The sequence below is a fragment of the Pelodiscus sinensis genome, chromosome 6 (genome assembly GCF_049634645.1).
Source record: "Pelodiscus sinensis isolate JC-2024 chromosome 6, ASM4963464v1, whole genome shotgun sequence".
In the NCBI taxonomy this organism is placed as follows: domain Eukaryota; kingdom Metazoa; phylum Chordata; order Testudines; family Trionychidae; genus Pelodiscus; species Pelodiscus sinensis.
Genome location: NC_134716.1, coordinates 81,127,284 through 81,153,154, shown reverse-complemented (window position 1 = coordinate 81,153,154; position 25,871 = coordinate 81,127,284). Strand labels below are relative to the sequence as shown.

At 38.2% G+C, this 25,871-nt stretch overlaps 1 protein-coding gene across 5 annotated transcripts in view; it reads left to right on the top strand.

The window, feature by feature from the left end:
* MSH3 (mutS homolog 3) overlaps positions 1-25,871 on the top strand; it is a 224,647-nt gene that overhangs the window by 75,708 nt on the left and 123,068 nt on the right. For all 5 annotated transcript variants that reach the window (XM_075932217.1, XM_075932221.1, XM_075932220.1 and 2 more), the window contains 4 exons: positions 7,142-7,254; positions 8,406-8,520; positions 14,670-14,754; positions 15,399-15,508. In XM_075932217.1, coding sequence (XP_075788332.1) covers positions 7,142-7,254; positions 8,406-8,520; positions 14,670-14,754; positions 15,399-15,508 — 423 coding nt within the window. The remainder of the gene's footprint in view (positions 1-7,141; positions 7,255-8,405; positions 8,521-14,669; positions 14,755-15,398; positions 15,509-25,871) is intronic.

Here is a 25,871-nt window from a genome sequence, read left to right as displayed (position 1 = left end):
AAACTCTTGCTTCTTCTCGGGACAGATAATCTCAACCATTTTCATAACGCATTCTTTGATAAAGTCACCCTCAGCAAAAGATTTGCAATTTTTAGCAATTAACGTTGCCACCTCATAGCTCGCCCTTGTGGCATTTTCATTTGACTCACGGGCTCTTATGAAAAATTTCTGTTGTGACATTAAAACAGCTTCAAGTTGCTTCAACTTTTCACTGCGGTCGTGCCCTGTAAGCTTGTCGTATGTGCTATGTCTCGACTGGTAGTGTCTCTTGACATTAAATTCCTTATAAACAGCCACAGTCTCTTGGCATATCAGACAAACACAGTGATTCTCTATTTCAGTGAAGAAATATTCCACTTTCCACCTGTCCTGGAAGCGGCGGCCCTCACTGTCAACTTTCCTTCTCTTATTTACAGTTGCCATTTTTTTAAATTGACCAGAAGGGGAAGGGATCATGTGAGCGCAGTGCCAGAGGTTTAATACACTGCCCAAGTAATACACTGCACTAATACACTGCCCAACAAGAATTCTCTTGCCTTTGTGGCTGTTTGTGGCGAAGTCTCTAATGATGAGCTCCACGTGCCTGAGCCCGTTTGTGGCGAAGTCTCTAATGTTCGCAGCTCCACGTGCCTGAGCCCGCCAGGAAGCTGACAGTGCGCAGGGCCAATCACAGATACTGAGCTTGAGCAGCTGCGGAGTCCGTCCCTGATCTCAGCAGCTGCGGAGTCCGTCCCTGCACTCTCAGCCCCAAGGTAGAGGGCTTGCAGGGTCAGAGGCGGGCGGAGAGTGCAGAGCACGCTGGCCTCACGGCGGCCCGGGGGCAGGGCGAACCTGTAGCCAAGCGGGGGAGCGGGGCTGCGGACGTGCCCTACATGGAGGACTTTAGGACCGCAGCGGCCGCCATGGACGGCGGCGGCATGGCCGGAGGCGGCGGCGTGGCCGGAAGCGGCGCCAGTCAGAGGAGCGCCGGGGAGCCAGGAGAGGGGGAGGAAGCGGGGGCTGTCCCTGCACTCTCAGCCCCAAAGCGGAGTGCGGGGGCAGGGTTTGGGACTTCGGCGGCGGCGGCAGCCCGAAGCGGCGCGCTCAGCGCGCCAGTTAAAAAAAGCACCGGGGAGCCGGGAGAAGCGGGGGGCCGTATTAAATCCGACCGCGGGCCACATTTGGCCCGCGGGCCGGACTTTGGACATGCCTGGTGTATAGTTACCAGTCTTTTGTGGCTCAAGTCAGTCTGTCTGGCCAGGCAAGACTGAGTGAAGAATCGGGGTCTTTTGATTGCTATTCGAGGCTCCTCTGAGGCCTGAACCCAGAATTATAAGAAGCTGTGCTCTTGCACATGTAAATTCCCATTGGAGTCTGTAGGTATTGCTGTGTCATGCTGCAATCATTCATCCTTAAAAGGTGTTAATCTCAGTTTTCCACAGTTATCCTTTGATGGCTATTGTCAGTTTTTCCATCCTTGTCAATTGTGTCTCACTCTTGGGGGTGTCTGCCTGTCTCCAGGGGTTTGTCAATTCTGCTAGTTTAATTCAGCCTTTGTTACAGTGGGTTTTTCCTGCTTATTTTCAAGGTTTCCACTTCTTGACCAATTGGGCTTCTGTGATGACTTTGACACATTCTCCATTCATACCAAACAATTTACAGAGCATTCCAGATAAGGATTACATAGTTACTAGAAGACACAACTTAGTTTACAATGCAGACATTGTTGTCTACTCATGAGAAACAAGGTGAAATAGAAGCATACAGATCTCATAAGGAAATCATTATACATTTATATACCTATACTAAAATGATACATTTTTGCTACATGGGTCTATACAGGATTAATATAATAGTTTTTTAAACTTTGTGGTGCATTGCAAGGAATATATTGATGGACTTCAGGGAATTTTTTGTAAGTTTCTAATGAGGATGTAAAGGTTTTACGATAAGGTAGTCCTGTAACTGCTAAAAAACTTAGTGGTTACATTGTTACACATGCTGCAGGCTCTGCAGGATAAACACAGTTGTGTTTGGAATGGGCAACAGAAATGGCTGTGCCGCCTGAAAGGCTAGAGACTTTCTGTTCATGTGCCAGATGGGGTGTCCTGCTGTCACCTTCCCCTTTTGACTATCTGCCCCAGGCCTACCATTTAGTTCTGTGGTGTCCAACCAGTTCTGAAGCAGTGTCTACTGCTCTAGTGAACTAGCCTCACTCAGCCAGCCAAATAGCCACATCGTTCAAACCAACTAGCTACATGTGGCTAGTAGCTAGCATGTTGGACACTATGGATTTAGTTTGTTGGGTTGGTACGTAGAGGGGATATGGAGTTCTGTTCTGCTATCAACACTCTCTTCTTCCCTCCAACTTAAAAAGTCTTGCTCACTTACTGGTCCCCTCATACCAGCCTAGAGCACTGTCACCAGTTAGTGGAGACCTGTACATCTCAAGAGCTATAAGGGACACATTTTCCCACTGACTAGCAGTATAAGATCTTGTATTGCTTACAGGTCTGAGGGAACACCTTGGTAACATTTTGGTATTGTGTTACTGGCACAAAGTTCTAGAATTAACATATGGACAATGAGACTTGAGGCCTGAGCTATAAATGACTGAAAAAATAGCACGCACACCCTGTATTTTAAATTTCAAGCTGTTTAATCAGTTTATGGAATTAAATGTGGCCCAACAGATTTCATACACAGTCAGGATCAGTCCTGAGGCTGTAGCTGATGTCAGTGTGTGGATGCTGGTGCTTTGAGCTTGCCTACCTACAGAAATAATTTGTAATTACTGTATTAAAATGCAATTATGATTTAATGATGTTAAAATATTATTTGGTTTCTCTCTCTGTGTTGAAATTCACTCTCAAATTTAATTTACTACTTATGTTAATAAGTGAGAAATAGACCTGGTTTGAGCCAGGCAGAATAGAATATGTTGGCTGAGAACATCAGAATTATTGTTTTGAGCCAATCTAGGTTTCCAGGATTTCTCTGTTTGTCAGAGGATGGAAATGGATAACAGGAGAGGGATCACTTCATGATTGCCTGTTTTGTTCCCTTCCTCTGGGGCATCTGGCATTGGTCACTGTCAGAAGACAGGACAGTGGACTAGATGGACCTTTGGTCTGACCCACTATGGCTGTTATTATGTAGGTGAAAAAATAAATGTGCTTCACTTACTTTTCTTGGCTATACTTTGAACATGCACTTACAATAGGATCACATTATCGGTACAATGTTGAATTCCTTACAGTCAGCAGATGCTAGCTTTATTCCCATTGAACTGGGCTTGGTTTCAGTGGTATCTTGGATTATTTGGTGGGAAACTTGTTTGTAACTGGAATGCAGAATACAGTACTGTAACTTTAAGAAAATGTAAATTTAATACCCATCAAAAGAATGGGAGGGAGTTGTTGAAGGCTGAAGTCCAGTACTAAACAGATGTGAAAAGATAAGTGATACTGTTTTCTCAACTGTTACTTGGAAGGTTAATTAAATCTCCCTGCCAATTCAATCCTTTGATGAGATTACAATAAGGATATCAAATGTGGTGGTCATGGTATTTGATATAGTCACTTCTTCTTTGGAAAGGGCGTAACACATTTTGATTAGCTCATCTTTATTATATTTTATAATAATATTGTACACAATAATATTGTATTGCAATACTCAGAGGTGTGCTAGACATATCATAGTATGAATAAAAAGATACAGTACCTTTCCTGAAGGTTTAACAGTTTAATTTAGACATAATACATGCGGGAACCAGAGAGGAAATTATAATTAAAGAATGATGTGGCTAAATAGTGAATTATGGGTACACTAGTTAGAGGACTTTTCAAAATATAAATAAAACCTACAGGGTTTACAGAAGTTTGATTTTTGTTTTGATTACTCTTTTTGTATGCCCAGGCAGACACGGACCTTCAGGAGGATTAAAATGAGGAGAAATGTTTCTCTCCATAATTTTGACTTGAATATAGCAATGGATTTATTGTTACTGTAGTAATGAGAATCTATTCTACAGTGTATTAAACAACTAAAATATAATTTTAATTAACCAATCTTAACTTTATCACATGCTAATTACACAGTAGATATTGCAAGTTGCCAGTTCAAATCCAGTCGAGCTTCATAGTGATAGAAAACTATAATGCGATTGTTACTGGTGGGTTAATCCAATTTCAAAGGACAGTAAATGAATTGTAACTGTAGTTGTAACTAAAATTCATATACAAGTTTGACACTATGAATTTTGGGCTTGAATAAAGATACTAACTGGTTAACTCACTACAAAGGCAATTTCCCCTGCCGTTGAAATTCACATTTACACATCAAAAGCTATGAATGGGACACATTCAGCCAGACTCGATTAGTTTAATACCGGTCCTACAATTGATGGGTAACTGCTTTTGCTGCTGTTATACTCTGGATTCTGTAACTTCCATTCCACCTCATCTGATTAAGTTGATTTTATCCACATAGTTCATCATATATTATATTTGTTAGTTTGTAAGGTGCCACAGGACTACTCATTTTTAGTTACTGACTTATATAGCTACCTCTCTGAGAGTTTATAAATTGCTGAGTCATAGCATATTTTAAAAGCATAGGAACTGAATGAAAGGAAAGGATAAATCCTTGGTTTCTTTTCTGACACGTGTAAAATCATAGAGTACGCTGTGGGCTCCTGGATTTCCAAATTCATGGGTAACAGGGTTATTCTTCAAATTAGTTTTCTTTGGTAAAGACATATAAAATGCTATAATAAATGAAGCTGAATCCCAATTGCTTTTTGGAACCAGGTATTTTGGTACCAGTCATTTGTAGATGATTTGGAGTGTCCCTCTTTTTAAACAAGTATTAGTTAGCTTTTTTTTTGGATGTGAAGGTGGAAAGAATTACATGAAAGTGTATTTGAGCCTGCAGCATTGACTGTTAATTTTTTGCAGGGATTTTTGAGAGAGAAAATGTCAGAATTTTCCACGCTGGAAATAGTTTTTGAAACAATTGGTGTTGTATAATCTTCCGAGGAGCTTTCTAGGCAACATCACCCATTTAAGTTTCTTGAACTTTGATGAACATTCAAATCTTGGTGGGGAAATGCAGATTAGCAAAATGCTTTCTGTGCATTAGAATTGGATGCTCCTTGCTTAGTCACATAATAAAGGCAAGTATGACAAAGAAGAGACCCTGATTAATGTTTTGTATTGATGACATTTGTGTTTCTTTTCCAGTGTTGGTTATTCTTAGAATCTGAAATCAAGCTGGGCAGCCTATTGTTAGGATATGTTCCTTTTGCTCTTCGATTTTAAAATGTTTTTAATCATGGGATTTTTTAAAAGGAACAATATAAATATGGATAGTTACTGAAACATTTTATTATGAAGTTTTAATACATACTTTAGGAAAGTGGATGTATTTTAGCATTTTTGTAAATCTTCAAGAGAAGCCTAAAATAATTAGTTAGAAAATCAACAAGTCAATTTTCATCACACTTAATGGATTTTTAAATCTGTAGCAGCTTATCAAAGGGAATGCAAATTAGAACAGTAATTGAGTCACCAGCTGTCCCGTTTTCAGTCCAGATATTTCTGTTAAAAATATGGCAAAACAAATGTTAGGTAACTTTTTTTCCCCAACACATGGAAAACAGCCTATGCCAGATTCTCAAGTAGTTTGTTGTAAACTATAAGTTCTCCGTTCAAGGCATTCTGGTCAGTCAATACTTGTGGGTATGTCCTTTCTCTGTGTAGGATGGAGACAGATTAAGCTGTTAACTAGCACTGAGGCCTCGTTATAACATAATACCAACAGTTAGGAAGACAGAATGTGCTGTTTCAGTAGTTGGGAGTGTTACATAACTGAAGTTGTGTGTAACTTTTGTGGCTCAAACATTAATTAGTACTTCTCTTCCTCCTTTCTTGTCTACTCCCAATCCCTTCCCTGTTTTAACTCATTAAAATAATGCATAAAACTGTTGAGGGGGAATGGCTGCTTTCCCACCTTCCCTGCCACATCAGGAATGCTTTCTCTCCAGTACTTCAGAGATGGCCGCTAAAGTAGCCATGACTCACTAGTTGGGCTTACATTGAAGGTGACACTCTCAGTAGTTTACCTTGGAAGGCATGCACAGCTTGTCTAGCTGACATTTGAGCATCTCAGTGAGCTGAACTCTTCTTCTCTTTTCAAGGGTGAAATATGAATGCTTTGTCCATCTATGATAGGGCTATAGTATTAATCAATATATGCTTTAACTTTTGGATTGTAGAGGTGTTTACCCACCTTAAATAGTGACCTTTTCCAGAAAGATGGTTGTATTTTGTAGCTATGTGTTTAATTTTACATGTTTTACTTCAGTAGTCTCACCTAAAAAAATTTTTTTGTGAAAAGATACTAAATGTTATGCATGTGTGCTATAGGTTCCAAATAATGTTGGAGAGCCAGTGATGTTTGTCCTAATTTATATAACAATAAATACACATGCGATTATTGATAGGGTTTGTGTTCTCTTTGTATGCTGCCCCAGCTCTGCACAGATAGTGGAGACAGTAGACTATGATTGAACTCTCCATTCAATTCACAGACTTGATTTTTAGCAAAGGAACTTGGTGGTCAGGTTTATTTCTGACAAAGCATGGTGTGAATGTCCAGGCTTAATGGTTATAGGTATGCATGTATGTTCATGACAGTGGACCAGCTCAATTAGTAGTGGGAGCTCCAGATAAATCCAGTCAAGAAATCATCTCCTTCTTTCTTAGCTATGTTGACTTTGAGAGGTGTAAAAAGCAGTATAAAATTGGTTTTATCAGTAAAAGCAGATATAGTTCTGAAAACACTCAGGAAACTAATCTGGTGAGTAGAAAGGTACTGTTTTTACATGGTCGCTTTTGAAAGTAACATTTTAATCATGCAGTGTGTCAGAGAGAAGATGAGTTTTTAATTAAAAAGTTAAAATTGTTTTAGAATCTTTATTAAATTAGATGCAGTAATGGATGTCTTCATTTACTATCCCCTGGCTTCTTAGCAATGTAAAGAGAGGAAAGAAGGGGGAGCTCCCCCCCCGAGAGTTGATACTTGAGCCGCCTTTACTCTTGTTCATAAAAGGAGATTAGGAATTGAAAACCCGTTAACATTTTCATTATTTTCTTTGCAGTTTACAAGATGACAGAATTCGAATAGAAAGAATGGAAAGTGTTTATTTTGAATACAGCCATGCTTTCCAGTTAATTACTGATTTTTATGCAAGAGGAATGCTTGATACTACAGGTACTTCATTGAGAAAGTCTTTGACATTTGTAATGCTGATCAATGTTCCCTTTAATTTTTTCTGTACATATGTGGAATAACATTGGTTACATGCACCAAGGTATGTGCAAATGTGAACCATCAGGCCACTCACTCAGCTTACAGGGAACACAGGTGCTGATTAGCTTCTGTATAGACAAATATGGACCTGGTTGTTAGTACAATGGAACTTGGACCTGGATTTAGAATTATTAGTAATATTTAATAATAACTATAATCTGGACTGGTACGTAGTTGCAAAGCAAGTACCAGTAGCTGGAAAAAGGCAGAAATGTAAAGCTGTGTAGTATTGTAAAAGAGGTAACATCTCAAAAACATCTACATCTATGACTAAATTTGGAGTGGAATGAGAGCAGATCTTAAAATTTGTAAAACTCCGAGTGCTGATGTGATCTGGAGAAGTGAGCTAGTAGTAAAGAATTCTTAATATTTTTTCCCATCTGAAGATGCTTATTTTGAAAACTTAAATTCTAAATTTTGTGTAAAAACAATGAAGAAAATTTGTCAAAAACCTATTGTCAGCCGACGGTCAGGGCAGTGAGTCACCTATGTAAATGTTTCTTCATTAACACTCTAATAAGAAAACATTTTATAAAAAGCACAGTTATTCTTGTTACACTTTCAAAGTCTGGTAAAATGTTCCTTTTGTTACAACATTTTACAGTATTGGTATTGGGGTAGAGGCTATAGTAGAGCGTAATAGTGAAAGAGCAAAATTCCACTTTCATAAAGCAACTTTACAGAATAGGATCTGATTTACATGGGCAAACATGTGCACCCCACAAAGCCAGTGCCATCCCCTAGAAATTGCTGATTATCAATCCGTATGGTTTATGGATTTACAGATTAAGGCTTCAATCCTGCAATTGTCTATATCAAGATGGCAGTATTTTATATCTCCACTTGCATTGGAACAACATAGAAGTACGTAAACTGTTGTCCTAGTTTGTAAATGTTAATTTAAAAGGTTTTTTTGTTGTTTTACCAGCAATGTTTTTAACACTTTCACAATTAATCTTCGATTTCTGCTTCACTTAATTGGAAAATAGATTATCTTGTCTAATGTTTTAGTGGCAAACACTTATTTAATAAAGGAAATAATATTTTTGCAGGTTCTCAGAAACTATCTGTAATCCTTAACTTGGATAAGCCTGTGATTTGCTCTTTGGCAGCAGTAATCATGTACCTCAAAGAATTTAATTTGGAAAAGATACTATACAACCCTAGGTAAGTGGTTTTATATAATTCACAGAAAATCAAAATAATGATAGGGCCTTATAGATAATAAACTTCTATTTGAATTGCAGGATGGTCTTCAAATAAATGTGTCTGAATTGCGAACAAGACATGGAAAATTGTGGAAAAGTAATAATGAGCCTTTAATAGTGGTAATTTAGAAAAGCCAGAGTAGACGTATTTGTTTAAGTAAAATTGTCTGGAATGATACAAATACTTAAATAATATATTATGCTTGCTAATTTTTTTTGGGTAATCAGACATTTTGCTGCAGCTATAATATTATTAATTTTTAAAACACCTATAATTTAACATTCAAAAGACTAAAAGTCTTAACACAATTACTGTAGAAAGCAAGTCCAGTCACTTAAGCCTTAGATATTTTACAGGGTATTGAATGTTAGTGCACTGCTAATTGCATACTCAAAATATATGCAAAATTGTGAAATGTACAAAGTAATCTAACTAGAATCAGAATTGTGGTTTGAAGCCTAATATTATGGGTTCTGTAATTTCCTCAGTATTGTGAATGAAGTAGGGCCTTAGCCATCTGCCATTTTGTAAATGCTAGCTGGCAACTTCCCTTTCTTCAAATTTAATCCACCTGCTTCTGTGATAAACCTGGTCTTTGTATACATGATGTTCTACAGTTGAGTTCCTAATTAACACCAACAAAACACCAAGTGATATTCAATAAAAATCTTTAGAAATAGGAAAGAATTCACTTGTAGTCAGTACCAGCTCTATTTAAATTGGCTTGTACTACAGCCAAAAGTAATTAACAAACAAGCTGCGGAAATGGCTACTGTCAGGGGAAATGAAAAAGTTTGTTAATAAATCCTAGACATCTCATTCTCAACTTCTCATTTGTTTTGTGGACAAAAATCTGCTTCTGCTTTTTATACATTTTTACATGACAATGAGCCTTTCTGATGTTGTTTTGTTTTTCACAAACACATTGTATGTACTTTCTCTTTAGATTTGGAAGGACATGTGTAGCTACTTGTTTCCTGGAACTCTGCTCATTATTAGTAACCTGTTATATAAAAAAAAGTATTGGGCCAACTTACAACTTCCATCATATTAAAAATAAACATTAAAGATATCAGTACAATATTACACAAGGTTAATTTCTGGAAAGGAAATCCATTTTATGTGGTTAGTATCAGATAGCAGAAAATGACAATTCTACATAAAGCAGATAAATGATTCTTCCACACTGACAGACAGCTTAAAAATGCAGAAAGAATTCAGGTCAATGAGCATGTATTGATGAGTTAATGAACATACCATGTGCTGTGAGAAACAACTTCTGGTCTAAGAAGTTTATAGATCTAATGGAAGCAGGTGTGGACAAAAAGACATTCATTTGAATTATAAAGAGTGCCTGCAAACTGTTAAACATCAGTTCAGACTGCTTAGAGAATAGTGGAACTAGTTGTCAAGATAACTTTTCCCCACATAATTAAAGAAATAATGCTCTTGCATGAAGTGCTCTTGAGGTGGAGGAGGCCTGGAATTATTTTAAGTTAAAGTTGCAGAAGCTGTCAGAAGCCTGTATCCCAAGAAAAGGGGAAAAAATTTATAGGCAGGTGTGTTAGACCAAGCTGGATGAGCAAGCATCTCAGAGAGGTGATTAAGAAAAAGGAGAAAGCATGTAAGGAGTGGAAAATGGGAGGGATCAGTAAAGAAAGCTACCTTATTGAGGTTAGAGCATGTAGGGACAAAGTGAGAGAGGCTAAAAGTCAGGTAGAGTTGGACCTTGCAAAGGGAATTAAAACCAATAGTCAAAGGTTTTGTAGCCATAGAAATAGGAAAAAAACAAAAAAAGAAGTAGGACCGCTAATTACTAAGGATGGAGTGGAGGTTAAGGATAATCTAGGAATGGCCCAATATCTAAACAAATACTTTGCTTCAGTCTTTAATGAGGCTAATGAAGAGCTTAGGGATAATGGCAACATAACAAATGGGACTAAGGATATTGACGTAGATATTACCATATCCGAGGTAAAAGCTAAACTTGGACAGCTTAATGGGAGTAAATCGGGGGCCCCAGATAATCTTCATCCAAGAATATTAAAGGAACTGGCACATGAACTTGCAAGTCGATTAGCAACATTTTTTAATAAATCTCTATACTCAGGGGTTGTACCATTTGACTGGAGAATTGCTAATATAGTTCCTATTTTTAAGAAAGGGAAAAAAAGCGACCCGGGTAACTATTGGCCTGTTAGTTTGACATCTGTAGTATGCAAGATCTTGGAAACATTTTTGAAGGAGAAAGTAGTTAGAGACATTGAGGCTAATGGCAATTGGGACAAATTACAACATGGTTTTACAAAAGGTAGATCGTGCCAAACCAACCCAATCTTCTTTTTTGAGAAAGTAACAGGTTTTTTAGATAAAGGAAATGCAGTGGATCTAATCTACCTCGACTTTAGTAAGGCATTTGATTCAGTACCACATGGGGAATTATTGGTTACATTGGAAAAGATAGGGATTAATATGAAAGTTGAGAGGTGGATAAGCAACTGGTTAAAGGGGAGACTACAGCGGGTCATATTGAAAGGCGAACTGTCAGGTTGGAGGAAGGTTACTAGCGGAGTTCCTCAGGGATCAGTTTTGGGGCCAATTTTATTTAATCTTTTTATTGCTGATCTTGGCACCAAAAGTGGAAGTGTCCTAATAAAATTTGCGGATGATACAAAGTTGGGAGCTATTGCCAATTCAGAAAAGGATCGGGATATCATACAGGAAGATCTGGATGATCTTGTAAATTGGAGTGATAGCAATAGGATGAAATTTAATAGTGAAAAGTGTAAGGTTATGCATTTAGGGATTAACAACAAGAATTTTAGTTATAAGCTAGGGACACATCAGTTGGAAGTAACGGAGGAGGAGAAGGACCTCAGAGTCCAGGTTGATTATAGGATGACTGTGAGCCACCACTGTGAAAAAGGCTAATGCAGTCTTGGGATGTATTAGGCGAGGTATTTCCAGTAGGGATAAGAAGGTGTTAGTGCCATTATACAAGGCACTGGTGAGACCCCATTTGGAATACTGTGTGCAGTTCTGGTCTCCCATGTTTAAGAAGGATGAATTCAAACTGGAACAGGTACAAAGAAGGGCCACTAGGATGATCCGAGGAATGGAAAACCTGTCTTATGAAAGGAGACTCAAGGAGCTTGGCTTGTTTACCTTAACCAAAAGAAGGCTGAGGGGGGACATGATTGCACTCTGTAAATATATTCCAGGGATAAATACCAGAGAGGGAGAGGAATTATTTAAGCTTAATACCAATGTGGACACAAGAACAAACAGATATAAGCTGGCTAGTAGGAAGTTTAGACTTGAGATTAGATTAAGGTTTCTAACCATTAGAGGAGTGAGGTTCTGGAACGGCCTTCCAAGGTAAGTAGTGGGGGCAAAAGATCCATCTGGTTTCAAGATTAAACTAGATGGGTTTATGAAGGGGATGGTTTGATGAGATAACATGATCTTGGTAACTAATTGACCATTCATTATCAGTGGTAAATACATCAATGGAGGGATGATAGGAGTTACTATAGAGAACTTTCTGGGTGTCTGGCTCGTGAGTCTTGCCCACATGCTCAGGGTTTAGCTGATCGCCATATTTGGGGTTGGGAAGGAATTTTCCTCCAGGGTAGATTGGCAGAGGTCCTGGAGGTTTTTCGCCTTCCTCTGTAGCATGGAGTACAGATCACAGCTGGAGGATTCTACCTGCATCTTGGGGTCTTCAAAGTATTTGAAGGCTTCAATATCTGAGATATAGGTAAGAGGATTATTCTAGGAGGGGGTGGGTGAGATTCTGTGGCCTGCACTGTGCAGGGGGTCAGACTAGATGATCATAATGGTCCCTTGTGACCTTAAAGTCTGAGTAAGTACTCCAGATTTTGTTATTACTCTTCAGGAGAGGCTTTTAAATTCAACTGCGAATAAGAATATGCTTCTATATTACGAATATTTTCTTATTATAATATTGTAAGATTAGATGATCGTTTATTTCTGTGAGATTTTTACAAAAAGGATGAGTAACATCTAGTGGGAGATTGTCAGAGGCATAAAGGGCAGTTAGATACTGAATTTTAATTGAAAATCTGTGGGAGTTGGGTGCCTAGTTCCCATTAGCACATTTTAAATTCTCCCCCCTTTATCTTTAGTACTTTCAACAGTTAAAGGGTATGCTGGTTGTAGTCTTCATATTGATTTAGTTCTTATAGCACCATTTTCTCGAGTCTAATGTCAGCTACTTTGAGGGAATTCATCAACCTCTGAAGAAATATCCAATTTGAGTAATTTAGAGAGTACAGTGGGGGCTGTTGGTTAGTAGGTGATGCAACTTCTCCTTTTAGGATCTGCAGTCAGAAATAAATCATATGTATGCCTTTTGGATATCATCTGAAAATAGTTTTACCTTCATAAACTAAAAAAGAAGAGTTTTAAGGGAGAAAATTTGTTGGGTTATTCTCAATAATTTTACTCTCAAAGTTGAAATTCACCCCTTTGTGCGGAGGACCAATACAAATCCTATGCATGACAGCCCTAATGAGGTTTTTTGTATTTATCTAATTTTACATTATTTAGTTAATATGATTGGAAGTTCAGTCAGTTACTGGTTCTGGGTACTGATGTCCAGTGCTAGGGAATGCTTTGTCTATAAGCTTTAAGCCTTGTAGTAATTGCAGAAAATCCAGATGGTGACTCACCCTCATTCTTATTTTAGTGCTTTAGAAAGGGTTATGTCTCTGACAGTTATCACATCTGCAGGAACTTTAAGTCCAGAACAAAGGATAGAGAGGTGAGACTGTGTCATTTTCTCATGGAGGTTTCTCTGTGTCTGCCTTCCAAGCCTTCCCGCTTGGAGTGGGTATTAAGTCCATCAACTCTGAGTAGGAGTGCTTCTGCAGACATTGACACGTCATGGTGTTGATCTGCTTCTCTGGTGCCAAAAAAGAAACCGACAAAGGGATTCCAAGGACTCATCCAAATGGTCATGTTCTTTGGCACTGTCAACTAGCAAGCATGTGGGATAAAGAGTCACCGGAGAAGAGGTGTTCCCCAGAGCTGATTGAACCTAATATAGAGTTGTCAACTCCAGCACTCAGGCTGGTGCTATTGAGGCAGTCTGCAGCCACTGCCCCTATGACGCAGCAGCAGCAAGGGACCTTCTTGGTACCAATAACAATGGAGGTGCAGGATTTTTGTGTCAAGAAGTCAAGGCGATATTACTTTGATCCATGATAACATCATATTAAATATTGGATGGAATCATTAAACACATTCTGATAGTTGTTTCCTCCCTAATAATTGTGATAGCAGACTATGATAAAATCTATCCTTAGAATTCCGCATATCTGTATTATTTGTATTACACGTGTTGTTTAGATGGAGAGAAGTAAATCTCTTCTCCCGTTGAAACATCATAAAATCTTTCTGGACCCCAGTGAAATGCCAGTCATTCATTTTCCTGCTGGCCTGCAGATGGGAGGGTGCTTAGGAATTGGTGTGCTGGACTAGAAATGTGAGAATTGGTTTTATTTGAGCTCCCTTATTAAATCATTATGCAACCTTGGATTAGTTGCTCAGATATTCTGTTCCTTATTGTCCCTATCAGTCACATGATGAAGATCCTTATTTGATAGATATTTTATTGGTACAGGTTGAACCTCTATAGTTTGGCACCCTTGGGAACTTATTGGTTCTGACCCAGAGAATTTTCTTGACCACGGGAGATCAGTATTGTCTAGCAGCATTACCAACACATCCATTGCTTAGTGGGCTGTTAGAGGACATTTAGGGGTAAAGCAGAGCTAAATAACAGCACAGAACACAGAGAGCTAGGACTGGTGGCTGTAAACAAACATTATAGGACTGTGGAAAACTTAGCCACACCCGTGAAAAGTGGATGTCTGGCGCTACCTAAAATCATTCCAGAGGGCGGATGTTTCTGGGGCAGAGTGTTCTGGACTAGAGAGGATCAACCTGTAGTTTTTTTTATTTGCTTTCCATCTTTACTTGATTTTTTTCCACCATACAGCTGATGTTTGATGCAAGATATTTGTGTTTCACTGATGTCTCTTTCTGCACTTGCAATTTGACCTATGAAATATTTTTCACAGTAATTTTAAACAATTATCAAGTGAAGCTGAATACATGACAATTAATGGGACAACACTGAAAAATCTGGAAATCTTACAGAATCAGGTAAAAATATAATTATTTATTGATAAAGGCTGAATTATTTTCAAAGCTGCCTATAGAATTAAGATACACTAATTCTATTGAAGTTAATAGAAACCATGCATCTAAATTCCCCTATGGCCATTCAGAAATTTCACCCGGTAACTTTAAATGCTTTTAAATGGAACATTATAAAGGGAGAGAATTTTCAGAGCCACAAATGGCAGTTAGGCCTCAACGTTCATTGACTTTGAATGGGAGTTAAGGCTGCCACTGCCACAAGTGCTTTTGAAAATCGGCCCTTATGTCTGGAAGCTCTTGAGGAACTTGATTTAGATTATTTTACTGTGGAGGTTGTTTTACCCAAACTCTGTATCACTGATCATGCTTACAAATATAATTTAGTTTGTAGAATTCATTGCAATTAATTTGTGAGGCCATATTGTGAGAAAACATGCTTTAAAAAAGAGGGAAAAAAATCTTAAATATCTTCTGATGCTCTTTATATAACACTTTTGCATACAAGTGAAAATAGAGGGACTTGTTTATTTTATGGAAAAACTAAACTTAATGTTTTTTATTTAATACTTGGATTGGTAGAATTATTTTAGATATATGTGCGATTATTCAATTAAATTAATAAAGAACAGTTGCTATTTTTACCTTAGACAGATATGAAAACAAAAGGCAGCCTATTGTGGGTCTTGGATCATACTAAAACTTCTTTTGGACGTCGGAAGCTAAAGAAATGGGTGACACAACCTCTCATGAAATCCAGGTAAAGTAACTCTTTATCTTAGAATTAGTCTGTGCTTTCTGAATCATAGTGTTTGCTAAGAAACACTTTATTTTTTCATAAGATCTGAGATCCAAAGCAAAATTAAGATACATAATTAACTGGTAAAAGTGTAATCTTCATGTTTTGTTATATTGTAAACATGAGAAATCTGTCAATTTCTCTTTTGCCATAGTACACATTACTAAGTTTTGGTAACAGTGGTCTCATAGGAATTCAGAAATTATCTTACAGAATCAGAGCAGTGGTTCATGTGGACCAGAATCTTTTTATTTGACAGAGACCAATATCGGAAACTTTAAAGAATAAACAGCTCGTAGGGGAAGTTTTTTTTTCTCTGCCACTTATTGCTTGGCCTATTCCTTGAAATGTAAGGGCTTAATATCCATAATAGGGATGTAAAATCCTTTTTCATTAGTTAATCAGTTAACTTGTTAACTGACTAAACAGGAGTGAGCTGGGCTGGGGAGGCTCCTGCTTCTGACTGGGCTGAAGTGGCCCCCCACCTGTGGTGGGCCCCACAGGAGTGGAACAGCCCTCTGCCTATGTCAGACCTAGGGGCTGCTCCAGCCCACACCAGTTAACCGTAACTGATAAGCCTCACACAGTAAGCCTCACCCGGTTTACCATTAACATTGCTGATCCCTATTTTATTTTATTTTATTTTATTTTATTTTATTTTATTTTATTTTATTTTATTTTACTTTATTTTTATTATCTCTGTAAATCATGTGTCATATAGGAAAAATATTTCCTTTTATCAGTTTTAAATTTGTTGCCTTGAATTTCATTGAATGTTTCCTTGTTCTTGTAATTATATGGCAGAGTAAATAGGAACACTTGATTTAATTTCTTTGAAAATGCATTTTTTGGTACTACCTCGATTGTGTTCCTTGTTGTTCCTCTCCTCTTTGAACTGAACGGTGTTCATCTTTCTAATTTGCCTTCATAAATCCTGTGTGGGGCTTCTATAGCAGTGCTACAATACAAATAATTAGTAGTAATAATGAAGTCTTCCCATTCCTTTAACTATTTTTAGTTCCTTTCTGTGAACTTCCCTATTTCTTTTATCTAGTGAGACGAGGATATGGGAATTGAACCTGGTAGTCCAGAGGCGGACCTACCATCAAATATAACGTTGCTATTTTCTATCCCATTATTTGTACAGTCTAACATTCTGCGTGCTTTTTTGACTACAGCTGAAAATTGAACAGTTGCCTTCACTGATCTGTTTTGACAAGGCTATCTGAAATATTATTTTACCTTAAAAATTTCCATCCATTTGCCATCTTTTACCCATTTAGAATGGAATCTTGGGGTATCCCACTGTTATCTTTCTGCTTTTTTCCTCATCAATCATTATTCCTACTGTATTCTTTGTTTTTTATCTCAGTCAGTTTCTAATCCATTAAAGCTATTCACCTCCTAATTCATAAGTGCTTAGTTTCCTAGTCTGTAGATCCAAATTCATATGGTTTTGTCAGGGACTCTTTAAAAATCCAACTAAATTGCATCTTCTGGTTCTCCACTGTTTTGTTTGCGTACTCAGAAAACATAATATACTGATGAGTTACTGAAGCAATATACTGATGAGTTACTGTTTTCTTTTATAGAGCCATGCTAATGAGTCTGTATAATATCATATTCCTTATGAGTATTTATATAACTTTTTTTAGTTGAATCAGTTTTTCTGATACTAAAGTAAGGCTCTCGTTTGTCGGTAATTCCTAAGGTCACCCTGAATGCTTTTTTTTTTAAATTAAACTTAACATTTGATATGCTCCCATCTTTCAATCTATCATATGATTTTAATGAGCTAAATATTATATGCCTGACCTTTTCTGATTATAAAAGGTTGATGCAACTTCTGGAACTCATTTGGTGTAAAAATGAATCCTGGTGTATGACCATCTTTATATATCAGTCATATCATATTTTATTAAAATAATTTTAAAACATTTACTTAATTTCTTTTGTGACACTTCTGGAACCATACAGCCTGTTTGAAACTGCTTGGGTTGTTTTCAGCAAAAGGTGCCAGGGCTAAGGCGCTGGCCCCACTGCAGTCCTAAGCATTGAAGAGGGGAAAGAAAGACACATCTGTCATATATTCACAATAGCTTGATAGTGATGGAACTAGTAGGACAAGTTGGGGTGTGCAGCTGTTTAGAAGTTTAAAGACCAGCTTAACATTCTGAAGCCAACCACGTTCTCTCCTACACTCCAGCAAAACCAAATTTAGTAGACTGCAATCCTAGTCTCTGCACTTCTCCCAGGTGGTCTTTGATTTGAGACAGGAAGAGAACTAGCACTGAGAGTCTTTTCCCTCCCAGGACTTTCCTCTCAGTGTAAGAAGTCGTCCTCTGCTCAAACCAGTTGTTCACATTTCTCTTTTCAAGTGAAGCCACAAAAGTAATTAATTTTTCCTTAGTTTCTCCATTTCTGTCTGTCTGTATTAATTCCATTCGATTCTGCACTATTTTTAACATGCACTCAGGTATATGCAGAGAAAATATATCTGGAACTCTCTTGTTTTTTTACTATATGTTGTAATTCAAAGGAACAAAAATAAATTTCAAAATCTTAAAAGTTACCCCAAAATGGAATTGTCATCCTCTCAACAGTTCTAGAGGGAAGTCAAATATAAGATCATATTAGGTCTAGAAATGCGTCTGGCATAACTTGTGCAAAAATCTATTGTACAACGAATATATTATTTTTGTTGTATAATTTAAGTGTATATAACACTTAGAACTGTGAGTAGGTGCTTAAACTAGAAATTAAGATTAATATACAATATTAAGAAATTTGTCGCTTAATATGCCTATTTTATTGGGTAAACTTAAAAAACAACAAATGATCTTGTAGCACTAACAAAACATGTAGATGGTATCATGAACTTCTGTGGGCACAGCCCACTTCTTCAGATGACCTGAGTTTTATTGGGATACTTATAGAATCTGGAGCATTGCATTAAAGTGGTTGTTTTGTTTGATTCTGGAAGAATTGAAGGGATTCTAGATTTCACGAGTATGTACAAGATAACGTGGTCCAGGAATCTGGGCACAGGAAAGATAACATCTTTGGTATGTAAATGGAGGATGAATTGAAAGATGCTTGTTCAAGCCTATGCCATAAATGAGAGTGTATTCGTAGGCAAATGTGGAAAAGAATAATGGATGAATGAATAGGTCATAGTGGTGAGCAGATGAAGAGTGGACAAACTATAGGCATGATACATTTTAGAAACATAACTAAAATATATTTACTTTATTTATCTAAGGGTTTTATTTTAGTGTCCCTTGCCATGGCACTGAGTGCCTACCAGGTTAATAGATTGGCATAGTTGGGTCCAAAGTGGGCTTTGTGGAGTCTTTGGCTTTTCTTTGTGCCTAAGTTATAGGATGGTAGGGTAGGATTTTCTGAGAGAGTGCTGGTGTTTGTTGTAAATACCATTCTGGTTATGGTAGGAAAGCACCATCAAAGAGAATGATTTTGTAACATGACCTTACAGACTCTCTGCATTAGTCTAATATCTTTTGAAAATTTGTTCCATGGCTGGATCTGATTGATTGAGAATGTGCTGTGTGTTCTGAAATGTTTTTGTGTTCTAGATTTTGTGATTTGCATTATCCTCATCCATTTGCAGTCTTTAACGTTGCAAGATTTAATATCAGAATCAAGGCCTAAACTGGAAGCAGAAGTGGACTGAGAGCTAGAACAGGAACCAAGCACAGATGGAGTTTTCACAGTGGCCCCAACTGTTTTTTAAAATCTTTAGTGATCCCTCTATTTTTTCAACTGGGGTTAGTTGTGAGCTTTACAAGTTTTGTAGGACATGTTGGTATAAGTGGATGAAAATTGTAAAGTATAAATTTGTGATATCTGAATTTCATAAATGTGGCATTCACAATGATTTTGTCATTAGAGTTCAGTGACACAGGAACATTTTTAAGAGTGTGGTGCTGACATCTTCCCCCCCCCCTTTACCCTGTGCTGCCCCTGCCCACCATCTGTGGCTAGGAGCAGAGCCTGGGCATGTGGAGCAGCTGCTGGGGCATAATCAGGACCATGGATGTTAGGCCAGGAGCCCCGGAGCGCACCCCTAGTTCCCTTGCCTATGTTTGTCTCAGTTGGAAATACTGCCTAGATACTTTGGAATGAATCAAAACTGTACTTGAATAGCGTTGATACTAGTGAGCAGACTGGAGAGAGAAATGACTAATATTGTGATAGATAATACTAATGCCCTGAGTTTTGAAATAGCAAAATCAGAAATATACACAAGCCTTCACCAAACACTGATGCATAGAAGACATTTGAAGTTAGTAAAGTAAGATTGCTTAGTTTTTGAGCTAGGGCACTTTAGAAAAACTGTAAGGTTATTCTTCTGTAGAAAACTGTTGTTACAGTTCCATAGTAACTGGAGGGATAGCTCAGTGGTTTGAGCATTGGTCTGCTAAACCCAGGGTTGTGAGTTCAATCCTCAAGGGGGCCATTTAGGGATTTGGGGCAAATCTGTCAGGGATGGTAGTTGGTCCTGCCCTGAGGGCAGGGGACTAGACTTGATTGACCCCCTGAAGGTCCCTTCCAGTTCTATGAAATAGGTATATATCCATATATTATAATATATTTATATTAAAGTCTCTTCAAATAAAAGCAAATTCAGATTCTTCCCATCTAAAATTACAGTGTGGCCAAGATACCAAAACAGGTGTTTCAAATTAAATGTAGTGAGTGAGTAGAGAAGAAGGAGGAAAGTGGGAGTCCAAATTTAAAATTATCATGGACATTTTTTTTAAACTTAACTACATTATTGCTCCCAGGCCTCCACAGTAAGATAGCCAAGCAGAACAAGTTATCTGAGTGAATTTGAGGATTCACCTTAATCCAAAGCTCACTGAAAACCCATTTCAATCATAGAGTTCATTTCTAGGAATGATTTTGGCTTAATACTTCAATCTTACGATAGGCTATAATGAACTAATTTTTCCTCCTAAAATGAAAGATTCTATGGCGTCACTATCAGTATTAACTGCATAAGTGAAGGTTTATAACATATTTCTTAGATCTTAAAGTTTGTTAGTAAAGTAAAGGATTGCATCATGCTTACACGAATTATTCAGTTTGCTAGCTGTGTTTTTGGTACCATTGTATACACTTTTTATCCCCATGCAAATGCAGCATTCATTCATTCATTCATACTAACATAGCTAACAAGTCCCTTGATCGGCACAAATGGCAGAAATGCATTTTATTTTTGAATATAAACAAAAAAGCTTGATTATCATTTGGATATTTTGCACATTCTTTTAACAGATGTGGCAATAGAAATTCATAAAACTTGCGTACTACTAGTAATCATTTTAGATCCATTCAAGAACACTGTTTCCATAGGCTTCATGTTTCAGTTATTTAGGGTAAAAGTGCATTTAAAAAAAAAAGAATAATTGTTAGATTGAGAGATGTATTAGTTTGTCTTTCTGTGTAAGAAGAACAGGGGAACAGAACCTGAAAGGAAGGGATTAATTTATTATTAGATGACAGTATAATTATTTACACTGAAGATGCATAGTAATTATAGTGCAATCCCACTTTCATTATACTTCTTGATACCTGACATTTTCAGTATTGCATATAATGTAAATGTTCACTAGTAATTTAAAGTAATTACAGCATAAAATGCAATGCAGTTCATATACCTGGGTTCAAAGACACTTGTATTAAATATCAAACTAGAGTGGTGGTTATAGTAATTCGCTCACATAATTAAATACCTAGTTGTTTGAATTAGTGATAATTGCAAGTATCAAACTTCATAACCACATTGTAATTACACAGGAATTGCTATGTACCTATAGTATAATACAGTGTTTCCCAATTTTATTTGGCCATGGAACCCTTTTAAATTCGAAAGAATTTTGTGGAACCTCTAATAACAGTCTAATATATGGAGCTGAAAAAGTAGATGACAAATAAGTAAGGATGATAATAAATAAATGCTTAACAAGGACATGAGATCAACATTTGGTTTAATTGCGCATATTTAAAAACAAAAATGTTATTGTAATGGAGTTTTCTCGTGGAACCCTAATTTTCACTTCGCAGAACCCCAGGGTTCCGTGGAACACCATTTGGGAAACATTTGGGTGTAATGAATCATTGAATTATAAAGCTATTATTTGCTATGCACATATTATGAAAATGAGCTTTAGATGTCTAACTTCTAGTGGTCTTAAATTAATAGAAAACTCTTTTTTGTGAATTTCACACAAGAATAAGAAAATATGTAAGCAAACCTATTTTGTTCAAACAGCAAACAGAATAAACCACAGGACAATTTGAACTACAAGTTGTACCTCCCTTAACTGGGAACCTCTGGTCTGACAACAGGGAGGTCGCATGGTAGGGTAGGAGCGTGGTAGAGGGGACTGGGAAATCAGCCGGGAGCCCAGTGTTGGGACTTGGGGACGTGGCATGGCGGGGAGTTGTAGCCTCAGCAGTAGGGAGCTCCAGCCATGGCCAGGGAGCTGTAATTTGAGCGGCAGTCGGAGCAGGAACTATGACTCAGTGGCAGCTGTGGAGTTCCAGCCTCAGCCAGGGATCTGTGACCCCAGTGTCAACTGTGGAGCTCTGGCCATGGGCAGAGAGCTGCAACCCCAGCAACAGCTGTGGATTTCTTGCCTCAGCCCCTGCTGGGGCTGCAGAGTCACATCCACGGAGCCAAGTGGCTGCAGAGTGCCAGCCCTAGCTGTGGAGCTGCAGCCATGCCCCTCCAGCCATAGCAGCAGTGGGGCTGGCAGCAGCTAGAAAGCCCCAGGCTGGGGCAGCAGCGGGGCCAGGCTGCTCTAGTCTGGGGGTACCAGGGCGGCATGGGCCATCAGAAGAGGGACCTCCCCTGGTCCAGCAAATTCCCTCATTTGGGACTCATTAGGTCCTGAGGATGCCGGACAAGGGAGGTCCAACCTGTAGTTTTCTTCCACTAAGAAAAATGAAGAAGCATTTCTTGGAAACATTTTGATCCTTATTTCTTTCTGAAATGGAGTAGCATCCCACTATCTTTAACCCCACAAACTATTGTGCATGGGTGGGAATGTGGAGGGGAACAGTAGTCAAGGCAGGGGTCTGGATGTGTGGCTCAATACAGGGTGTTGTTGGTGGTGTGTGTAGGGGAGGAATGTGGGGAAGAGGGGTTCGAATCTGCTGTTCCCCTTCCTATCCATGTCAGGGAGCAAGAGCAAACTGCACAATTTACCTGCCCTCTGTTCTCCTGAGCCAGAATGAGGAATTCAGCACACTGGACCTTCACCTCCACGTTTTGACAGTAATGAAGGGGATTCCAGCAGCTTTCCCCCAGCACAACCAAACCCTTACATTTCTTTAAGGTCTGATAAGAGGAAGCTGTATACTGAATTTGGTGGTCCTAGCTCTTACCATTTAGGAGGAGTTCTTGAACAAACACTCAAACAGAGACAAACTAAAATATATAGTAGATGATTCAAGTTCAAATGTAAAGCACTCCACTTAGGAAGGAACAATCAGTTACACACATACAAAATGGGAAATAACTGCATAAAAAGCAGCACTGTGGGATCTGGGGGTCATAGCAGATCACAAACTAATTATGAGTCAACAGTGTAACATTGTTATAAAAAAAGCAAAAACCACTCTAGAATGTATTAGCAGGAGAATTTTAAGTAAGATGCAAGAAGTAATTTTTTCTACTGTTTTCAGCACTGATAAGGCTTCAACTGAAGTAGTGTATTCAGTTCTGGGTGCCACATTGCAGTCCAGAGAAGAGGGGGAAAAAAAGGTCTAGAAAACATGGAAAAATTGGGGAAAAAGTAGGTTTGTTTGGTCTGGGGAAGACTGAGGGTGGAAGGTATTAACAGTTTTTTCAAGTACATAAAATGTTACAAAGAGGAGCAAGAAAAATTGTTCTTGTTAACCTCTGAGGAGAGGACAAGAAGCAATGGGCTTAGATTGTAGCAAAGACAGTATATGTTGGACATTAGGAAAAATTTCCTGTTAGGTTAGTTATGCATTGAAACAAATTGCCAAGAGAGATTTTGGAATCTCTGTCATTAGGAGTTTTTAAGAGCAGGCTAAACACTTGTCAGGGATAATCTATATACTAATTAGTTCTGCCTTGTGTGTAAAGGGCTAGACTAGTGCCAGTCCTATTTTTCTTTGATTCTTGAAATAGAAATCTAGCAACACATGTTTTATTTACAGGTAAAGATGCTAAGTTGTTTGATGATGTTGTCCTGGTCCTTTTTTATTTGAAGGATAACACCAAGCAAACTGTATGGATGCTTATTTTGTGATAGTTTACCGGTACAACAGTAACGTACCTATATGTGAGGATGATGAAAGTCCAGATTAACCTTTGAAAAATGGGTTGTTTTTAAATATCTGCATCTAATTTACACATTGAAACCATACAATTACCAGAAGAGCTTATATTATTAATAGACAGTATGTTTCAAAATGCAGTTCTTTTTGCTTACATATCCCTCTAAAATACATTGATTTAATAAAACTTTATTTTTGTTTTAAAGTAGTGTATTTTTGCAATACAACTTTAATTCAGAAAGGAGTCGCATGTTATGTTATACTTTCATTTATTCTTCATTAAAATGGAATTTCGGTTGATATTACTGTCCATTAAAGTTTTTAGACTTGTAAATAAGGCTTCAGACCTGTAAAACTAAAATATTCAATTATTTCATCACTGTCATGAACAAAATCTAATGTCCTTCCTCATCTGTTAGTTGTTTAGAAATTCTCACCAGTTGCTCTGTAAATGTTAAGCTTGTTCTCTTGAGTCTTCTGTGTGGATTCTAACTAGGGGTGTGAATGACTAGTTGACTATTTGATAAGCAAATGCTTATCGGATAGTTGACACACTAGCTCTGGGGCTGTTGCTACACTCAAAGGCAGAGGTGTCCTTCTTGACTAATCAAATAGTTAATGCAAATTGCATTGATTTGATTAGCCAATTAATCTAAATTTAATTCTATGTTCTCTTTGGTTTTTGTTGCTGCATAACCTTTATCAACCCATCCACTCTACACTAGGTACATGCTTTTGTTACATGTCAGATACATCCTTGAGATTTCATTTGTTGAAAATGGTCCCTACATTTGTGAGCAGATACTGCACTGTTGATGATAGCTGTGTTCTGCTAGTATTACATGCAGAGTTGACACTGGATGGTGAGAAGGAAGAGGAGGCACATAAGTTCATAGAATTTAAGGCCAGAGGAGACAATTAGATCATCTAGTGTGACCTCCTGTGCATCAGAAGCCATTACATTTCACCCACTTATCCCTATATTAAGCTCAAAAACTTGTTTGGCTGAAGTACATCTTCTGTAGAAGCAGTCACTTTTATTTGATGTTAGGTGCGGGAGAATCCACCACTTCCCTTTGTAATTTAGGTGATAAACTGTTTGAAACTGTTGCTGCACAAAAAGATATAACTTGTGACAGAGTGAATAAGGCCAATAGGCCCACCTGATAGAGACATCAGTGTTCTGCCACACCTTTACTTGGAAGGGAGCAACAGAGGAGTCTTCCAAGCAGTCTACAATGGCTGTAGAGGAAGCAACCAGTCACAGAGGCTAGAAGGAGCAGCCAATCAGGGCTTAGGAGGGCTGTATTTAAAAAAAAAATAGTTGCTTCCTTGCTGGAATCAGGAGCTCAGGGCTGCTCCTGGTTGGCCAAAGGGAACTGCAGCACCATGGACAGCTCAGTGCTAGCAGGGCCCAGGGGAATTCCAAAGAGCTTCTGGCTGGCTGCTAAGTCTGACTATAAAAGATTTCTGAGGTAAGGGTGCAGCATTGTTGAAGGCTGGGGATGTGGCCCCAGGAGATTGAAGGCAGTTTTGTTGAAGGGATATGATGGCACATGGCGGCTGTTCTTCGTGTTCCTAGACTGGGATCCAGAATAGTGGGCAGATCCAGATCCTTTCTGTAGACAGCTGGGTAAGTGGCCTACAGTTGAACTGTGATTATACCCTCAAAGGGGAACTAAACTGCCAAGATGACCAGTTGGAGAGCTGGAACCAGAGCCAGAACAGACCAAGAGGGCAAAACCATCATCCCCAAAGAAGAAACTTTGGGGTTATGGCCCTGTACCAGGGCTGGGACTGTTTAACACTACAGCTGTGCCCAACCAGAAAGAGCACTTGTGAGAAGTGGATGCCACTCTATTACATTTGATTTTTACTTTACTTTTTGATTTTGAAAGTTGGCCCAGTTGTTTCTTTTCTTTAAATGTAAATGTAAATGTAACCAGGTACATACCTTGTTCAAAAATTCTCTTATAGACAAGCCTTTTTT